Consider the following 20141-nt stretch of genomic DNA (forward strand, 5'->3'; position numbering starts at 1 on the left):
ACCAAATAAAGAGGAATAATAGATCAGCTGCTTTTTTGCTTGTAAGGTTTAGCTTTCATAATAAATTTGCTTCCTAGTTTTCAGTTAAATAAGATTTATTAAAGGAAGATTTCAAGCAATATACACAAACACAATATAGAAACATTTATAATTATGCTCTGCAGATCTTAAAAACAAACATTATATATAAACATTTTTTTTTAAAAGTAAAAAACACAAACTGACTGGTTTTAAAAAAACCTAACCCCAGACTGAGAAGATGTGACCCAGTAAGGATCCAGTATTTGACTGAGTATCTCTGATTCAGTGAACTCCTGTGTGCCAGTTACAGCCTATGACCGAAATAAATGTACAATGTGTACTAGATTATACCGTAGCACAATTATTTTCAAATGTGTGTCAAAGGTTGTTTGTTCTTCAGTCTGTGTGTGTATACTCAGATTTGTAAATGTGTAACAAATACTGTGTGCGATCTCTGGGTGCAGATTAATAAATGTGGATTTAAAAAAAACAAAACAAAAACAAAACATTTGCAGATCTGTAAATGTTGAAATAAATTTTCCTGGAGTGCTAGAAATACAGAAACGTTTTAAAGTTACAGCACAGACAGGCCTCTTGGGTGGCTCCCATATTTTGATGTGATTTTTGCTGTAGATACAGATATTTAAAGGGACATTTAAATAAGTGTCACTTACAAAAGGAGACTTGAAAACGTTTTAAACAGAAAAAAAAAGGTCCATTGCTTCACTGGACTTTGCCATTTAAATCCTTATATGAGATGCAGCCTGCGTTTGTTTACACAATGCAATAATTCAATACTAAACATACATATTCACTTTCCGCAGAGTTAATTATGAACCTCCTCCATACGTACTTTGTAAATATGAAACGGCAGGTTGCGACATTTGTTGCGAAATTGCGAAGGTCTTCACCTGTCTGCTTTTCTGGCCCACAACTTGTCATTACTATTACTAATATTTCATCAAAAGATCACATGTTAATTGGTGAGTTTATACAGATGAGGATCAAGGCCAGATTGGAGAGGGTCATGAGTATTTTCCCCCCAGAATTAAAAAAAAACAAACTAGAAGAAACACACCCAAAAATAAAAATGTATGTATGTATGTATGTATGTATGTATATATAATTTTTTTTTTTTTTTTCCCCCCCAATGGCTAATGCCAGATCCTCTTCTGTAAGCTTCAAACATGTGAGCAGACCGATTTTGTTAAGACTTAGAGCCAAACTAACAGTTTAGTTAATTTTCAGCTGCTGTAGCTTCATACTTAAGTACAATCATCAGCCTTCACATCTTCCTCACCAAGCAAAGAAAAAAAGCTGCCAACAGATCAAACTCTGCCTAACAAATAACTCAACAAACACAAAGTTCAAGCACTTTCAGGACAAAATTTTATATAATGTAAACACTTGACACTGTAAGGCACCATTTGATGAGCTAACTGAAACTTTACCTCATGTCTGCCCTTCGCTTGTTATTTCTGTTGGTAGAAGGGACTGTCAAAGCCACTGTCCTGTTGGCGCTGCCTCAACTCAGAAAACGGAGGCCTTGACCAGCCTTCCTGCAACTTCTCACATTCAGAGCCAGGAGTAGGCTCTCTGTGCACACTCCTCTTTGCATGCACAAATGTCTCTGTGTCAGGAGTCTTCTTAGAAATCTCATTATAAACAGTGAGGTCAGAAACATCAGGGCTGTGACTGCCGAATTCCCCTATGTTGCTGGCTGATGCAGCCGACACAGAAAAGGGTTTCACTGGTTCCACTTTCCTCCCTGAGTAGGACAGTCTGGGGACTTGGAAGTCTGTGTCAGAGTCACCACTAGTCATGCTCCAGTCGTTCTGTTTCTCATCCCTGACAGGAGCCTCCTGGATGACAGGTTTTCTCTGACGCTGTGAATCCAAATGGGTTTCGGCTTTCCTCGAGTCACCTCCCTGCATGTACATCTCTCTGCTCTTACACCTCACAGACACATTGACCAAATTCATGTGGGATGGAGAAACCGTTTGATGAGAGGATTTGTACGACGGCTGGGTGGTATAAACATTTTGGGGCTTCATCCCTTCATCCACAGAGGTCTCCTCCCTCCTTGATGCAAGAATGTCCAGGTGGCTCAAAAGTTTAGTTCTCACATCTGCGGTTGGATTCTGTTCTGAATCAGCACAAGTCTTTTCCCTGAGGCATCTCTCTTCTGTCCTGAAGTCAGGAAGCTCAGTGAGGGTTGGCAGGTTCTTAGTGAAACCTGCGTTTCTACCTGGAAGGCAGCCAGTGGTGGATACAGCCATTGAACATCCTGTCAATGCAAAACACAGATGCAAACCACACTGGCATGGTGAGAAAAAAATCCCAGTAAAACAGTTTAGCACAGGGGTGTCAAACTCAAATTCACAGTGGGCCAAAATTCAAAACTGGAACAAGGTCGCGGGCTAACATTAATATTTATTGGAAAAAAATCTTCCTCCAGATTTAAGAATGAATCTTTTCTTATGGACTCAAACAAGTTTTGCTGAAAAACTGAATATGGAACAAGCAAAGCTTAATACTAAACAATATATATATTAGCTGTATAATACCAGTAGGCCAGCTCTGATAATAATTTGGTATGGCTTCGCGGGCCAAATGTAATTAGGCTGCGGGCCATATTTGGCCCGCGGGCCAGAGTTTGACACCTATGGTTTAGCACATTAGCACTCACTCTGGAAACTCTGGTTCTTTGCTGATTTACTTTTGATTGGAGTCTCCAGCACTTTGGCCATGGCTGCCAGCTTGCTTGCAGCATTCATTATTTTCTTTTCAGCACTGCAGAAGACAGGAAAATCGATACAATTAACAAGAGGAGCCATGATGAACCAAGCAAACAAGTTTAGGATAATTATGGCCTCTTGCCCTGCGGTCTTTCCTCCATCTTCCAATAACTCCTGCAGACAGGTCAGATAATACCGCCTCATCTTTCTAGCAGTGTCCTGCCTCTCCCTCTGCACTTCCCTGCGGATCATCTCAGCTGCACGCTCTCGACTTTCCTGGAGGTAACGCAGCATGTCTCCTGAAAGGAAAAAACCCCAAAAAACACTGTTTTACTTAAAAATGCAACATCCAAATGAACAGAATCAACCTTTTGGGACACATGATTTAAAATAAAAACAAAAACAAAAACAACAACAAACGACAAGATATGCATATTTAATCCCCCGGCACTAACGCCAACCTCTGATCTTTTCCACAGTCATCAGGTACTGCTGCTTCATCTCCTCCAGGCCTTGCTGAAGCTTTTGCTGCTGACCAGAACTTCTGCAAGCAAAACAGTCAACAATCCTGGTTAAATACATATTTTGTCTTTAATCTCTGTGTATTTTACTGTATTCAGTAAACATTTTGACACAGTGTAGCAAGTGAATTTCCCCAGTGGGGGATTAATGAAGCCATGTCTAATTATGCAGTTCAGAAATTATCAGAGTGTTAACATACAGAAGAGTCCTTGTTTCTTTTGTTTTTTTAGTTTTCTTAATATAAATCAGGTAAAGCGGTCCCACAGTAAGAAGCATTTAACAGTCCCTTGAAGTAGCTTTGAAATCTCTTATTTTCTTTATGGTTTTTTAAAATCTAAATTGTCTTGACAGATTATGATGCCAAGATAATTTAGATGCTCCAAGTTTAAAATAAACTTGGAGCATCTTGGAGCGACTTGTCTCAAGAAATTAAACTTGTAAATTAAAAGATCAAACCGAAGAAACTTGTTGAGAGGTCTAATTGAATACGTAGCTCTGAAAGGCATTAGATTTATGAAACAACTTGTTTTTGACATAACTGAAGTGCAGCAAGGCAATAGCAATTTTCACTGTACCATTAAATTAAAGGCAAAAATACAAAAAACACAAACCCTGATGATTCTGTTGCTCTCTTCACTTCCTCTAACTGTTGCAGATGTTCCTCCTTTGCCCTCTGTAAGACGCTTTCATGCTCATCTACAACAGATAGCACTTAACCCGTCAGCACACATGCAGTTCCAGCTCATAAAAAAAAAAAAATCTTATAAAAGAATCTTAATAAGGTCTTTTAAATGCACTACCTTTGAGATGCTGTATGGCAATTTTGTGCTCTCTAACGCTGTGCTGGAGTTGTCGACAGGTTTTCTCTAAATGTCTCTGGAGCTCCTGATTCTTCTTCTGCAGCTTACTTACAGTTTCACTGCACTCCTTCCTGCAATGACACTGCTCCCTCTGCTGGGATAAGACTGCTAAAAAAGAAAAAGAAAAAAAAAAAACAGAAAAAAAAACCTTGCCATATAATATTGATACCAACCATTTCATGAAATGAACAGAGTATGTCATGTTGATATACAAGCAGAACATTTTCATGTCCTGCTAGAGAGGAGCTCATTGCGTACTTTGCATTTTCTTTATTTCTCCTTCGTGCTGTTTCTGCGTTTCCTTCAAAGCACGGCTCAAATTCTCTTCAGTCATCTGTGGGATCAAAAATGAAAGCTTCAGATGAAAAACTTTCTAAATAAAAGACAAATCTGTAAAATAAATAAATAGTGTGTGTGTATATATATATATATATATATATATATATATATATATATATATATATATATATATATATATATATATATATATATATATATATATATATATATATATATATACACACACACACACACACACACACACACACGTGCTGTACAAATCATTCATAGCAGTACTTGTAATAAAAATGATGACATTTCTTACTCATCTCTCTGGCTACTCTAATCTTTTCCTTTTGCACACCAACTTAATTTATACATTTATCATTTATATATTCTTTAGAAATATAACAACTCACTGTTTTCCATTCCTTCTTAGCCTGGGCTACTGCTCTTTGGACTATGTCTCTGCATGAAGTTTGGATGATGTGTGTTATTGTAGCCTCTGATGTAGCCCCGCTGGTCCTCCGAGTGTCTTCAGTACCCTGATGATCCGTTTTGGTATTCCTGAGAAGTTGTGCCTGGACCTCTGCGAGTGCAGTCTGAAGCTCTGCTTGTAGTTCATCTCTTATCTGCTTTCCTTGGATCGTTTCCTTTTCTGCATGCTGGCATCGCCACTCCTCCTCACGAGCACTCACAGTTTGCTGAAGCTTGGCCTCCATCTGTAGGAGCAGCTCATTCTTTTGGAGATCAGCATCTTCTCTGGCTTGGAATACAGCCTGCTCCAGCTTTTTGCACTGCTCTTGCAGCTTGGCTTGATATACCTGCTCACTGCGGGCCTGGATGATGGTGATCTCCTGCTGTTTGTCTCTGTTCCAGGCTGCTCTCGCTCCTGCCAGCTCAGCTTTCAATAAGGCAGCTTGCTCTCTGGTCACTTGCTCCAGCTGGCTCTGGAGGGCTGCCAGTTCCTCTTGCAGCTCCTCCATCCTTTGTGGCCCAGAGCCGTTCTCCTCCTGCTGGTTCTTGTGCTTCCTGCGCCACTGCTCTTCCGCCTCCTTCAGGGCTTGGGACACCTAAAACATTTAAATAAATATATAAACCCAGACAACAGCAGTGACACTTTCAAATAAAGGACAAAAACTCTTTCATACCTTCTGTTGGGTGTGTTTTTCTTGCAGTTGTTCCCATTTCTCCTTCTCAGTTTGTAGAGCAGCTTGATATTCTGGCAGTGAAGTGAGATCCTCAATCCAGCGATTATAGGCTCTGGTTACTGCCCCTTCAACCTGAAACAAACACAAACGCATTTTTATGTCCATTAACTGAATCAAATAATCATGTCAAAGAGGAAAAGAACTATCATTATGATATAAACATTTTTACATAATGGTGGAAAATAACTTAACCAAGTCTTGTGAGTAATATACACTAAAATTGATGGTTTAAATCTCTGTACCTAAAATAGATGAAGTTGACTTTAAGGGTCTGAAATGTCATATTCCGCACTCTGGTGATTTTTTTTTTTTTTTTTTTTTTTAATGCGTCGATATCTGGTGAAATGTTTAATTATTTACCAAAGTCTTGGTCTGTACGGGATGCTAGTCCAAATCAGTCTATCAGCCTGTGATCGTAGCACAAAAACAAAGCCAAAGACCTCAAACTGCGTTGCTGGTGGGTTTTTTTGTTTGGTTACAGCCCAATCACTTGACAGTCATCAAGCCTTTTCAAATTAAAGTAGGTCTACTTTAATAATTCAAAACACATGCACATGTATTTTGATGACCATTAAAATATGTTTAATATTTCTCTTGAAATACAATCATAAAACAAAAACGCACTGACTTGTTTAGCCATGTCGTCCAGGTGTTTCTCCTGCAGCTCTCTCTGGACTCGTTTCCTGGCTTCCTCCACAGCTTTCCTTCTGACATTTTCAGATTCCAGTTGCAGCTGCTGTCTCTGGGCACTGAGCCTGGAGTCCAACTCCTCAGCAGAAATTGTCCAACTGACCTCATTCTCATCTGTCTGACAGCTTGTCTCAGCAACCTCTTGATGTTCCTCTCTTGTAGCCTCCTCCAACCTCTGGGCCCAGGTCTTCTCCATCTGTATAAAAAGTAGAACAGAAGAAAATAAGTGTTGTATGAAACCAATATTAGTCGAATGAGGGAGATAGGAATACATTTTAATAGTCATACCTTTTGCAACTCCTCCTTCCATGCAGCCTCAGTGGAAGCTAAATGAGAAGTCAGTGTTTGCTGGAACTCAGCCTCTTTCTCTTTGGACCAGACAGCTTTCAGCTCCATAACTGAGGCCTGATGCTGAGCCTCAAGCTCACTTCTCAGCTTCTGCATAGCTGTGCCACTCTCCTCTCTGATCAACTTCTCCTCCTTCTCTCTGCTGCGGATGCTTTCTTCAAGCAAGTCCTTCTCCTTGCAGACAGATATGTAACATTCTTGTACCGCCAGCATCTTATCATTAGCTTCAGAGAGCTGGCTTCTGTGGAAAAAATAGAAAAATATCCACAAAAGTCTGAAATCAACTATATTTTTAGCATGAGATGCAGGAGACTTACTGTAACTGCTGAAGCTGCTGCTGGTGCTGTGTCGTCAGCCGCTCTACCTGAGCATCGTGTTCCAGCATGAGTTCTGTTCTGATCCTGTTAACCACATCATTCCTGTACTGCTGATGAATCCGCTCAGATCTAAGCAAAAGAAGCACATATACTTATAAATACACATAACAGGAAAATACACGTGCCCCAAGAAAGAGGAGGAAGAGAAAGAGTCAACTTTACCTCTCAGCAGCTTCTTGCTTTTCTTGGTCGAGCTCCTGGATCATTTCCCTCATTTTGGTGCACAACTCAGAATTGGCAGACTTCAGTTTTTCCTCGTTTTCTTTCAGCTCCTGATTCTTCTTTTCTAGCAGCTGCAGTTTGGAGAAGACAACAGTCTTTTGTGACTTAGCCAAAAAACTAAGAACATGATTAGTCTGGCAACAAACGTCAACCCACCTCCACTTGTTCCTGCAAGTGTGTTTTGTCCTCCTGTAACCTCATCAACTCTTTTTGAGAGTCTCCAGTCATGTCTTGATGTTTCTTCTGGCTGGTTTCTTTCATCTGGGTAAATCAAAAATGTCTGCATCAGTCACCTAATCCCACCCACTTTTAGTCCTTTTATAAAATTAACCAAAGTTTAGAAAAGTAACAATTTTCAGGAGTCAGCGCTCACCTCAGAGTTAAGTTTTTTTTCATCTAATTCAATCTGCATTTCATTCACTCGACGCTGACACTGCTGGAGCTCCTCCTGCAGCTGGTTGATCTTCTGCCGCTTCCCCTTTAAACTACCCAGGCAGCGCTGCATCTCTACTCGTAGCAACCTTAAAGCCTCATCCTTAGGCAGCTTAGAGTCTGACAGGTGAGCCAAAGCAGTACTGACAAAACAACAGAAAGATGTGTTTCCAAAGGTTACTCTGGAGAGTTCAGCCCAAGAGGGGAAGAGATACAGATCACAATGACTGGTCTGTATTCACACGGTTACCTATTAAGTGTGCCATTTTTCCTGTTTGTTTTCTTCAACCCCAAATCCACACAGGATTCAGACAGCTGGTTCTCCGAGTTGCTGCTTAGGTCTATCACAATGACACCGTGCTTCACTGCAGATTCATACAGAGCGATCTGCTCCTTGAGATCAGCCATATCCTCCTTTAGGGTGAAAATGGAAAAACACAAAACATTTGTGCAGCTTGTTCATCAGAAGTCACAGAAGTAGTTGTGCTTTAGAAAAATCTGAGGACAAACCTGTAAAACTTTGTTCATGTTCTCACTCAGGGCCTTGGCTGACAGTGCCTGCTGTAGTTTGATTTGCATTTGACTCATCTCTTGCACTGAATCTGAAAATAAAAAACAGATAATTAGATCAATTAAATGTGAGCAAGAATAAGGTAATGTGGGTGTCAGCTGCTCAGTAATGTTCATGTGGAGTTCACACACTTGTCTGCAGCAGCTTGGCACATTGTTGTTGACTCTCTTCCAGACGCTGAGTGAGTGCATTCACCACTCTGGCTCTCTCCAGCTGCTCTTCTTCTCTCTGGCGCTCCAACAGCTTCACATGCTCCCGTAACTTCTGACCAATATCAAGCTGGAAGCCACAAAACAAAAAACACACCCTGACTTAACAATAATAATAATATGATCAAAATTTGTCTGATGACAAACAATGGACTTATGGTTAACTTGTTCCATTTTCTAATACTATGTCAATAAAACTCCAGACCTGTTCATTCAAAGCCTGAGAGGTAGAGTCCAGCTTCTGTTGCAGGGCTAACAGAGCAGCCTCATGCTTCTCCTTTATGACGGCAAGGTCTCTGTCATGCTGTTCCCACGCTCTGGACAGCGTGTCAGAACGGCGAAGCTCCAACATCTGTTGCTTCATGCTGTCTACCGCAGCATCTGCCACCCTCTGTTTCTTCATGTTCTGCAAACAAAAGAAAACCTTTGCTGTATACACTAAAAAGAAGCATTCTCATACAAAGGTTTCAGTCATGCATCATGTTTCAGTAAGCAGAGCTGGTTTAGACACATTTGTATGCAAAATTTCATATTAAATTCTTAAATCTGTAAACGCATGTTTCTTTAATAGTTATACTTAAATATTATTACTGTCTTAAATTTAGCATTAAATAACTAAGAAAATAGAATGAAAACAGTGTTTGTCAGCACAGAACACACCTCGTGGTCTCTCTCAGTGAGGATCTGTATTTGCTGCTCCATTGCCTTCAGCTTGTTTTGCATTTGGACCTCTCTTTCCTTGGCTTCTTCAATCAATCGACTCGCTTCCCTTAAACTTACTGCTAGGCCGTCCTTTTCATCTATGGACAATATTTTTTAAAAGGACCATCAGTACATCTGGCAAGAAGTGCTACATCACTAACAGCCACAAGGGGGCAGACGTTTTAACCAACTAAAGAAAAACTTACATTTCCTTCTACTAATCTCAGTTATATAAACTGACAATCCCTCTCAAGTCCCAAGTGCCCAAGGTTTTGAGTGGATTATTATTATTATTATTATTATGATGCTTGTAAAAAAAATTAAGTACCAACATTAAATGTTCTTCCTGAAAGTATTAAAGAAATCTCCAAAATCACATCACTGTTCAAGTACTGCAACAAAGTGAGATGTCCCTCATTTAAAGTTGAACATACCTTTGACGATTACAAACTGATGCTCGAGGTATCTCATGTTACGCCGTGAATCCTCAAGTTTTCGCTCCAAGTCTTCAATTTGCCTCTGTTGAGCTTTGTTCAAAATCTGCACCTGGGCAAGCTGCTCCCGGTCAGCATTTTCTGAAACAAAGATCATTTAGTGTTTAATTTTAGTCATTTTTAATTGTGAAGACATTTTCAATTTAAGCAATGTCGTTTTATGTTTGTTTGTTTTTTAAAACCACTGGCGATACAAATTACACCTTTCTGCAGTACAGCTAGACTATGCATACAACTAGAAGAAAAAAAAAAATGCCTTGTAACAGATTAAGCTACTTGACAATCTCCACCTGCAGTCCCGAAACAGGCACACATCTCATCAAATAGTTTATATTTACATGTCAGTGTACTCAGTTATATTATTTAGTCAATGAAAGTAAGACTTACGTTGTGTCGAGTCAAGGAAATCTCTCTGCAGATGGTCAAACTGACCTTGCGGAGCAGCCTGTGGCTTAAACATGTTTGGCTGATGGGCAGGATGATGAGGATTGTAGCTCACCTTGTACTGATTTGCACCTCTGTCACATACTTCAGACTTTAAACATAGAAACATAGTATGAAAGTAGTGAAAATGTTGCTGTATTTAAAAAAAAAAAAAACACAAAATACACAAACAAAACATACAAACATAAAAAAAATAAAAATGCACAAACTACAAATTGCCAGATAACAAGATGTTAATTTAAAATGACATTTGAGGAAACTTCATACACACAAGTAATGTATGATTCTTTTGGAATAAAATGCTGCTTTTTTAAAAACAATACTAGAAACCCTTTCATGTTACTATTTATTCAAATGATTTGGAGGCATTAAGACCTAAAACTTTAAAGGAAAGAACAGCACAATAACAGCTACGACCTTCTGGACGCTTTTGAAATTAAATGGTCCACTCACTTGAAATTGGTGGTTTTGCTTGTCTATGTATCCTCTTTCTCCATTATATTCCACATGATTACTGGCACCCTGAGGGTATGGTTTAGACTCAAACTCGGTGGAAAAATCACTGGTCTCTGTCATTTTGTCTGTGCCCATGCTTGTGCATGTATAATCTGCTTGTGTGAACTGATGATCCTGGTTCCAGGTGTGAGGCAGTGGTTGACTTTGAGGAGGACTCCGATGTCCATTAATACGAGCAGCTCCGTCCTTATATGCATACTCATTGTTCAACCCTTCGTCATAGTTCTTTAGAGAGACAATAACAGAGAGTGATTCTTTCCCTTTTGAACTTTTTTTGTATGCACCATTTATGAGTTGTATTTTTTTTAAATGGCAAAAATATTCTAGGCCCCTAAATCTACTACTGAACATAAACTAACACTCTACCTGTGTATGAGGGGCTGGCCTTGGATGATCAGACCATTGCCGAGTCCAGCTGGACTGTGGGCTAAGTAGAGAAAGCACAACAAATGATAACTAATGTTGCAGTGACAACAAATCTGCTTGTCTTGAACCACACCCAGAGTTCTCGAAATGTGACATTACCAATAGTGTCATCAGCAGCAACATGTGTTACCTGTTGCCAGTGTTTTTATTACTGCAGGCAGTGTAATCCAGCTCTGGGGAGGAAGAGTCAATGCTGTCCTCAAGCATGTCATCAGGCAGGTCTGTGAGCAGCTTGTGCAGCTGCGAGAAAGGAAAAAAAAAAAAAAGAAAGAGAGAAAATAGCACATGGAAATGAGTCACCATGGTTGCTTCGCAACTGAGTTATAAAGTAACAAAGATAGAGGAAAAAAACACCAGAGCTAAGCAATCACTGACAGCTTAAAAGGCTGTAAAAGTCTTATGCAGTGTGTTTTTATTATTTAGCTGCAGTTTTGAGAAATACTTGTTATATTAAATATCATTACATTATGCTGTGCAGATTTACTAAATCAAAATGACTCAGGCTATACCTTAAAACACTTTCAGAAGCTTTTTGTGTTTGCATATGAGATTTAAGGATAAACTTTGATTAAATGATTAATCATGGAAGTATTTGCACTCTCCGACTGTATTTTGCACAGCACTGCACAGTGTAGCCCAATCTTTATATGGCAAAAAAACGTCTACTATTTAAATATTTGCACATTGTGCTCATATGGCAGTATTTGTATTTTGTGACCTAAATGGGTGAATTTACTCCTGAGTTAATCACTGGTTTAGAACCCATATGTGTAAATTTACTTTGACATAAAACTGATTCTCATTAAGGCTTTTCAAATGTACCCTTGTTTAATATTTTGACTCTTACAAATAAAATGACACAAAAAACCCAAACTCTTCAGTAACAGACTAACCAAAGTTACATAACAAACAGCCATGTGTGTTGAAACAAGCAGAGCCAGCTGGACTTACTTCCCATAAGGACCGCTGAATACTCCTCAGATCCTCCACTGTGTCCACAACCAAAGGACCCATATTATCCCACTTACACAGTCAACAAAATTTGAAAAGGCATTTCTACTTTAGCTGTGAAACCACGAGATAGCCCCCAGCCTAATCTGCCTGTAGAGAAGGCCTTCTGTGTAAAACATCCAAAATGTGCCTGGCATGTTGTCGGCTCCCTGTGGTATTGTCTTGTTTGCCTCCCAAAGACCTCCATTGTTTAGACAAAACATATAGCGAAGTTAACTGGAGCAGAAACATTCCAGTTACTGCTGGCAGACATTATCCATAACGAGCTAGTGTATTATAAGTAGGTTATAGCCTAAAAAAAGAAAAAAAAAGAATAAATAAAAATAAATGAAATGAAAATCAATTTAATTAATACTATTTAAAGCCCATTATGCTGAGCTCTATAAGATCAGCAAATGCTTCTTCACTCTCTCTCCTGAAGCCAAGTAACCCAAATAGAAAGTGGGGAAGCCAAAGGGCTGAGCTGGTTTCAGTGTGACACACCTGGAAGGAGGCCTTTTCCTTGAGCCAATAATAGCTCAAGCTCACAGCACAACAGATTGTAGTTGTGAGTAATAACAGTGAGTAACTGTGAAGCAGGCAGTGCTTGTGAAATTCAAACAATGCACTTGTCAATGATTCCCCAGACAGCACTACAAACTCACAAAGAGAAATGTAAGATTAACAGTAGTAGTCCAATTTGGTAAACATACAATCACTGTACACAGTGACAGTAAATGTAAAGTAAGCTGAGATAAATAATGGCTTCTTATCATTTTGTAATTTTAGCATTAGCTGGACATGATGTTGTGTTCTTGCATGTTGAATAACATGCACAGGCTTTCTACTGTGTTGACTGATATCAGCAACTATGATGGCTGTAGCCAATGCGCGATGAAACAAGCAGAGTCAGCTGGCTAAATATGTTTAAAGACAATTAGATGAAGAGCCGAAAGACAAATCGTGTTTTCACAATATGCTTTCTCAGTTAGCTAAGTGGGCACTAAATAACAAAGTAAATAAATAATATCCATCAAATTGTTATTGTAAATATCCTAAGAAATTCAGGGTGCATGCCGAATGTGAACTCAGTCCAACAACTGGATGCACAACTATCAGACAGATGTTATCTGAATAATTCTGAAAAGCTGTAGATCTGAGTGTTGCACCTCTTGCTCTCTGGCGTAGTCCTCTTGGTCGTATTCCTCTTCATCGTGTTGGGTTTGAAGAGCAGCACTGTCAAAATCAATAGACATCATGCACACCCTCCTGGTCGTTTAGGGGATCCTAGGAAAACAGGAACAACAAAACTTAATTTATCTTTGACAGCAGTTAAAAACTCAAGTTAACTAAAATTACGCATTGATATCAGCTAGAAATATATATCAAAGCTTACCCGTTAGTTAAAAGACGCCAGATGTCTCCTTTGCTGAACTGCGTAACCCTTTATTGAGTATTAGCTTTAACTGTTAGCCATGCTGCACTGTTTATTACAAAACAGTGAGGCTTTTTAGCCAGCGGTAAACCCGGACATGCCAAACAAACGATCCAGCCGAGCTCTGGAAACATATGCCCAACACGTTTAATAAGACACGCAGGTTTAATGCCAAATTATAGGCCAGTTTACGAACATTTAAGATGGAAGCTAACTTTGTAGCGAACAAAGCTAACTCCTGCTAGCCGTACCTCGTTAGACTCGCCCACTTTGAAAACTCGCGCGCGTTAGCAGCGCCAAACCACTGAGGCTCTTTGAGACAGAGCAGATTTAAGAATCTGATTGCACACAGACTTACTCATTATCACCACAACTGACGCTAATTCACCGACACGAAAATATTAATTTAAATGCTTTTTGGCGTAACAAAACATACCAGGTGAAGCTATTTACAAGATTTCTTTTCTTGCTGAGAACCCCGGAGCTAGTTAACCCCGTGTCCATGGTAACAAAGTCGTTAGAATTATGGGTAATGTAGTTATCGAGAATATTTGGAAATTATATATAAAATGTTATGTTTGTTGTTGCTCTTTCATGTTATTTTTTGTTTTTCTTTCCTCCTTTTTTATTCATGGTCAACATGTATTAATTTTTAAGTGCAAACAAAGCCACACTTTTATGAAAACTTCGTCATCGCTGGCATTTTTAAAAAGCAATCTGATGTTCCCATCGTGTGGTTAAACAGTGACATAGCAACTAATTTCAAGATAACCGTGAACAGGGTTACTAAATAGATATTATAATCAGGTTAGTCGAACCTGGGAATTTGATCACAAAAATATGGCATTACATTTCTGTTATTTTAATTACCTTTTTTTGTTTTTGTTTATTTTTTACTGAAGTTCATTGACGTTAACATTAAAGCTAATTAATTTAAAGTAGGCTACTGTAAAAAAAAAAAAAAAAGAAACTTTGTGCATCAAATTTATGAATGACCGTTCTCATCAGTATATGGAGTTACTCCGTTCAGATTTGTGGACGTCGACTCATAAGACCCGCCTCCTTTCCGTCTATTAACTTCCGCATTTTGCCTCTGCTGCCTCAGCTGCTTCAGAGTCAGCTCTTCCTTTGTAGACAGACGCTAAACTCAGCTGAGCTCCGACCAGAGTTCAGCATTTTGGTATCCGGGAGCCTCTTGTGACAGTCAGCTGATCTAAACCCGGATATGTGAAAGCTCTGAGCTCTCCTGTCTGACAACAAGTGGACTCACAATTACTTTAAAACGGGTAGAAATGGCCACAAACCCGCCCAAGTTAAAGACAAAGATAGCTGCTAACGAGAGGTGAGAAGCAACGAGGTTACGCAGTGATTCTCAGAGTATGATATTATGATACTTAATTGCTTTTCTTGTCATTTTGCAGGATGAAAAACTTAAAAGAAACCTTTGAGTCAAAGTATGGGGAATCTCCTCTCTTCTATGCATTTGCACCTGGAAGGGTAAACCTAATAGGTAATTTCATACTTTGTGTGGCATGTGTTGTATACTGATTGCATTATTGTATATGCTCCATCTATTTTGTATCTGTTGAATAAATACAGTGTATACCCATATATCCTCTGGAGATAATAGTAGTTCTGCCAGTGGGTGTTCTTAATATTTTGACCTTGTTTCAAAGTAAAACATTTGTGGTAATATTATGATTTTGTTTGCAGCTTTTATCCAGGAATTTTTTTAGTGGTACCAGTCAAACACGGTCTGTCACATACGTTTTTTCATATTTGTCACATTAACAGGTGAACATATTGATTACTGTGGCTATTCTGTGCTTCCAATGGCCATCGAGCAGAATATCCTCACAGCTGTGTCACTGAACGATTCAGGGAAGATCCAGCTGGCCAACGCAAATCCTAAATACAAGTGAGATGTGAACACTTATAGTAACGGCCCCAAATATATATTTTTTGTTTGTTTGTTTTTGGCCTGTGTAATTTATTCAATGGTAGCTGTACATTATGAGTGTGTGTTCTCAGAAAGCTTGTTGTTTGTCATTATACAGGGATTTCAGTGTGTCGTGTTCAGAGGAAATTGCCATAGATAGAGACGATCCACAGTGGTATTATTATTTTCTCTGTGGGGTTAAAGGTATTCAGGTAAGCTTTGTGATGAGTTCTATACTCTTAAATTATGGAATGGCAAAAAATGAACACTATAACATGTACTAAATGCGTCATAAGTCGTAACATGATACATTTAGATTTTTTTTTCTTTCAGGAGAAGTTTGGGCTAAACAATTTAGCGGGGATGTCCTGTGTCGTAGATGGAACGATCCCTCCGAGCTCCGGCCTGTCCAGTTCTAGTGCCTTAGTTTGTTGTTCTGGCCTCGTAACAATGGAGGCAAACCAAAAGTCCCTCTCCAAGGTGAAGCTTCTTTGTAACCAAACCAAAAACATGTATTAATTTCTTTTGTTAATAGTCAAAAATGATGCTTTCAACAGGTAATGAACAATTAATCACAAAGAATATGACTCCTAATCCATATTGTCTTTTAATTTGTTATAATGTGAATCCTCATGAGTTAGACATTCTCCTGGATTTGTTGCTTAAACAAGGAAAACTTTGTATTTCACCAGGTGGCTCTTGCGGAGATTTGTGCCAAAAGCGAGCGATACATTGGCACAGAGGGAGGAGGCATGGACCAGTCAATTTCATTCCTGGCAGAGGCAGGGACTGTATGTAGCCCGACCGCCATTGACCTGTGTTTAACGAATATGGCACATCTAAAATACACTAAATAAACAAATTATAACTTCAGTATTGCTGGCTAAACTTTTTGAATTGTCTGCCAGGCAAAGCTGATCGAGTTCCAGCCCCTGCGTGCTACCGATGTCAAACTCCCTGATGGTGCCGTGTTTGTGATTTCCAACTGCTGCGTGGAGATGAACAAAGCTGCTTCTTCTCACTACAACATCCGTGTGGTGGAGTGTCGGATTGCCACAAAGGTGCTATTTGTTGCCATGATGCATTCCTGAAATATCTGTTATATATGTTGTTTTGTTTCCCGAGGTTCAATTTAATATTGAATTTAGTTTGACTCGTGTGCTCTTTCAAAGGCAACGGAGCACAACATTTAACCCAAGAACACAGCGATGAACAGCCTCACGCTTCGCTTTAAACTTTAAACATGTGTGATAAGTTTGTAATATTCAAAGTTAACATCACGGTGGATGTGTACTCAGATGCTGGCCCAGGCGCGGGGTGTGGACTCGAGCAGGCTGTTGAAGCTGGCTCATGTTCAGATGGAGCTGAAGGCCTCCCTGGAGGAGATGCTGGCTCTGGTGGCCGAGGTGCTGCATCCTGAGCCTTACAGCCGAGAGGAGATATGCAAGGTGCTGGGCATCACCTCGGAGCAGTTTTCAACAGAGCTGCTCAGCGCTAATACTCAGGACAGTAAGTAAAACCTTTATTTAGGTGAACTAAATTTCCAGCCAACCAAATTCTTCTACCCGAGTGAAATGAGCTACATTTCTTTCTTTCAGAACATTTTTCTTGTAAATACTAAGCAACTCTTAATATAGTATTTTCTGCTGATAGTCAAGTATTTGGTTATTCCATCACATTAGATTTTTTTTTTTCATTTCCAGTTTCATGAAAACAGGTTTAAGATTAAGGGTTTTGCTGGAACACTTTTCCTGTTATTTTTCTCAGCGACGCAGTTCAAGCTTCACCAACGAGCCAAACATGTGTACGGGGAAGCTGCACGAGTCCTGCAGTTTAAGAGCGTGTGTGACTCTGAACCCACCGATGCCACGCGGCTACTGGGAGAGCTGATGAACCAAAGCCACGCAAGCTGCAGAGACCTCTACGAGTGCAGCTGCCCTGAACTGGACCAATTAGTTGATATCTGCCTGTGAGTACTGCAAACTAACCCACTACTGCACAGCCTGGGAGAGAAACCTGGATGTTATCCAATGAATGTTTAGAGGTATTTAGGTTCATTTACCAAAAAAAAGATCTCAATTAATAAAAATGCACAATGCAAACTATAATATAATAACTATAACTATAATCTAGTTTGCATACAGTCTCTCATGTGTCCCAGTTCTAATTATAAAAGACAATCAATTAATCAAGTGCATCAGAATAGCAGAACCAGGCTGCTACTTGCCCTCTCAGTTCCTTTGGAAGCAGTAAGGATGGACTTAGTCATTCAAGGGCTGTATGATTTCTACTCGTGTTAGCATTAGCTCTTTGCTGAGTGCTTACAGTAAGTAGAACCTCACACCACTAGCATGACTGTAGATGTACGTGCAACTCCTTCCTCACATCTTTCCTAGAGGAATAATAGTATTAAAGTGTCATACTTAGCACTATACTGAAATATGTTGTCTTTTTGTTTTTTCTCGTGGTTGCAGGAAGTCAGGGGCTGTGGGTTCCCGCCTGACAGGAGCAGGGTGGGGAGGCTGTGCCGTTTCCATGGTTCCCAGTAAAAAGGTGGAGTCTTTCTTACAAGCTGTTAGAGAAGAATACTACCTCCCTGATCCACGCAGGGCAGCGATGGAAAAACAAAGTCTGTTTGTGTCAAAGCCAGGTGGTGGAGCTGCAATTTTCCTCGAGGAGTGATCTTCATAATCCATTTCTGATTTTATACTGCAGTCATTCAGTTTCAGTTTCAGAAATAAATGGGTTTTTCTTGCACTTGTGACTAATGATATGATGACTGATAAATTTACCTTTTTCTTCTATATAGATCATGCTGGAAAATAAGGGCCAAAATTTGCTTCCGGGGTGCATTCAAACATGTTCTTTTTTTTATTATGTTCTAATGTAAGATTTTGTTGAGAAGTCATTGTCTGTCTGCACATTTTTCTCATAAACAAAAAGAAAGCAAATGTGAGAACAACAACAACAACCAAAACAAACTTGTGCTGTATAAAATTCATCTATATTAAATTTTCAGACACTAACATTAAAAGGCAAACAAAACCCTCTCTCCATGTGCATCAATGGAAACGCAGACTGTTGGGGTTGTAAGTGTATTAAAGACATTCAAAAGGCTCAAATGCTGGATGTTAACTTCTGCACAGTAACATTTTTTACTTCACAAAAGAGCAGAGATTGTTGGAGGCTTAGAGGTCTATGCATCATATATCATATGCAAAAGAAATGGGGGGGGGGGGGGGTGTTTCGTAGGACATAAAAGTGGCCCCTTTTACATGTTATTCGTGTAAAATGATAATAAAAAATTAAGTATGAATCAAGTAAATGGTTAAAATGCAAATCCAAATAAGTTTGTGAGCGAGGCAAGAGATGGTTTGGAGATGTGGAGGAGAGAGTGGTTATTTTATAATATGAAGCTGCCAGGCAGGAGGAAACGAGGAAGCAGGTTCATGGATGTGGTGGAGGAGGACATGCAGGGGGGTTGGTGTGACAGAGGAAGATATTAAGGATAGGCTGAGATGGAGGCAGATAATCTGTGGTGACCCCTAATGAAAGCAGTCGAAAGAAGAAGAACACTATGTGAGGGTTTTCAGCTAGGGGTATATCTCATTCTTTCCTTATGAATCCATCAATGGCAAAATGCTCAAACGCCTTTATTATATCATATTTTACCTGGCCTGTGTTTGCATCTCTTTTATGAACTACTTCAAAAAACCGATGGTTTAAGTAATTTTTTACATTTAAAACTTCTCCACTTATTCGATGTTTCTTTGACGTATGATCAAACCTCCCTTATTTCCATATGTCTTACTCAAGCCATGCATTTCAGTTTTACTTTGTCCTTAAATATACTCAGGCCAAATCAGAGATGAAATATTAAATAGAAAAGAACCGTCTTTAACAGAAATTATTAAAGGCACAGCACAGGGCAATGGATCTCAGAGCAGTGTCATTGTGGCATGCTATATGCCACAAACTGTAAAATATATTAAAAGTTTAAAATCTGTAATTTATTGTGCTTATCATCCTATTCAGCAGCATTAGTTCAGCATTTACAATACTTATTTAAGTATTGGATGTATGTTAAGACGAAAGTGTGTTTCAGTGCATAGTTTTTAAAGATGATGCTTTTTGTACTTGTGGCCAGGGCGATCTTCCCTTTTGTAATTTACAAGCCCAGCCCTAAAAGAGTTGGGGCATTGTGTAAGATGTAAATAAAAACAGAATGCGATGATCTGTGAATCTCACAAACCCACACGATAAAACCTAGAAAGCATGTCAAATGATTAAACTGAGACATTTTACTGTTTGATGAAAAACATTGTTTCAATTTGATGACAGCAACATATTTCAGAAAAGTTGGGGCAACAAAAGTGTGGCTAATTAGGTTGAATAAGATGATTGGATATGAAAAAAACTGTATACAAATTGTGGAAAATTTTCAGGATAATGTTCCTTGATGTAATATCGCAAAGACTTTGAATGTCTCATCATCTACAGTACATTATATCATCAAAAGATTCAGAGAATCTGGAGAAATCTCTGTGCGCAGGGGGTGAGGCCAAAAATTCTGCCACAGAAATCACTGCACAGTTTCAGAAATCATTGTGTGAGAACACAGTTCACTGTGCCATCGATAAATGTGAACACGATCTAGAAACGCTGCCATCTCCTCTGGGATATATTAAACTAGAGTGGGACAATATCCCAAAAGT

The 20141-nt window shown here is 39.2% G+C and overlaps 2 protein-coding genes across 5 annotated transcripts; one reads left to right on the plus strand and one right to left on the minus strand.

The window, feature by feature from the left end:
• Nucleotides 1–77: 77 nt before the first annotated feature.
• On the minus strand, nucleotides 78–13942 carry cep152 (centrosomal protein 152). Of its 4 annotated transcripts, XM_012923700.3 has the most exons (28): nucleotides 13739–13875; nucleotides 13449–13611; nucleotides 13222–13339; nucleotides 11193–11302; nucleotides 11003–11063; nucleotides 10574–10861; nucleotides 10064–10211; nucleotides 9617–9757; nucleotides 9141–9280; nucleotides 8686–8886; nucleotides 8403–8550; nucleotides 8211–8302; nucleotides 7951–8114; nucleotides 7642–7843; nucleotides 7425–7529; nucleotides 7209–7339; nucleotides 6987–7115; nucleotides 6610–6910; nucleotides 6260–6517; nucleotides 5572–5703; nucleotides 4840–5493; nucleotides 4400–4475; nucleotides 4082–4249; nucleotides 3893–3977; nucleotides 3221–3303; nucleotides 2902–3058; nucleotides 2711–2814; nucleotides 78–2308 (listed from the first exon to the last, which is right to left on the minus strand). In XM_012923700.3, exons 3-28 carry the CDS (start codon nucleotides 13309–13311, stop codon nucleotides 1494–1496), a joined length of 4983 nt encoding a protein of 1660 aa, XP_012779154.3. In that variant the 5' UTR covers nucleotides 13312–13339; nucleotides 13449–13611; nucleotides 13739–13875; the 3' UTR covers nucleotides 78–1493. The 4 variants fall into 4 exon arrangements, with proteins under 4 accessions (XP_012779154.3, XP_076742002.1, XP_023009334.3 ...); XM_076885887.1 differs by lacking the exons at nucleotides 13449–13611; nucleotides 13739–13875 and adding an exon at nucleotides 13924–13942; XM_023153566.3 differs by lacking the exon at nucleotides 13739–13875 and having other exon boundaries at nucleotides 4082–4246; nucleotides 13449–13718.
• On the plus strand, nucleotides 13788–18183 carry galk2 (galactokinase 2). Its single transcript, XM_004567679.2, has 11 exons — nucleotides 13788–13926; nucleotides 14593–14829; nucleotides 14909–14997; nucleotides 15282–15405; nucleotides 15545–15638; nucleotides 15760–15906; nucleotides 16119–16217; nucleotides 16335–16487; nucleotides 16725–16935; nucleotides 17194–17395; nucleotides 17901–18183. The coding sequence occupies exons 2-11, from the start codon at nucleotides 14780–14782 to the stop codon at nucleotides 18106–18108; spliced, it is 1377 nt and encodes a 458-aa protein (XP_004567736.2). The 5' UTR covers nucleotides 13788–13926; nucleotides 14593–14779; the 3' UTR covers nucleotides 18109–18183.
• Nucleotides 18184–20141: the final 1958 nt, after the last annotated feature.

Source organism: Maylandia zebra, linkage group LG7 (assembly GCF_041146795.1).
Source record: "Maylandia zebra isolate NMK-2024a linkage group LG7, Mzebra_GT3a, whole genome shotgun sequence".
NCBI classification, from domain to species: domain Eukaryota; kingdom Metazoa; phylum Chordata; class Actinopteri; order Cichliformes; family Cichlidae; genus Maylandia; species Maylandia zebra.

Excerpts from the sequence above, each read along its gene's own strand:
- cep152 (XM_076885887.1), bottom strand. The coding sequence starts at position 13,311 with ATGATGTCTATTGATTTTGACAGTGCTGCTCTTCAAACCCAACACGAT. Across the intron at positions 8,887-9,140 it reads TCACTGAGAGAGACCACGAG|AACATGAAGAAACAGAGGGT; the intron begins GTGTGTTCTGTG and ends TTTTGTTTGCAG. Across the intron at positions 3,304-3,892 it reads AGAGCAACAGAATCATCAGG|AAGTTCTGGTCAGCAGCAAA; the intron begins GTTTGTGTTTTT and ends TTTTGCTTGCAG.
- galk2 (XM_004567679.2), top strand. The coding sequence starts at position 14,780 with ATGGCCACAAACCCGCCCAAGTTAAAGACAAAGATAGCTGCTAACGAG. Across the intron at positions 14,998-15,281 it reads TGGAAGGGTAAACCTAATAG|GTGAACATATTGATTACTGT; the intron begins GTAATTTCATAC and ends TCACATTAACAG. Across the intron at positions 16,488-16,724 it reads AGTGTCGGATTGCCACAAAG|ATGCTGGCCCAGGCGCGGGG; the intron begins GTGCTATTTGTT and ends ATGTGTACTCAG.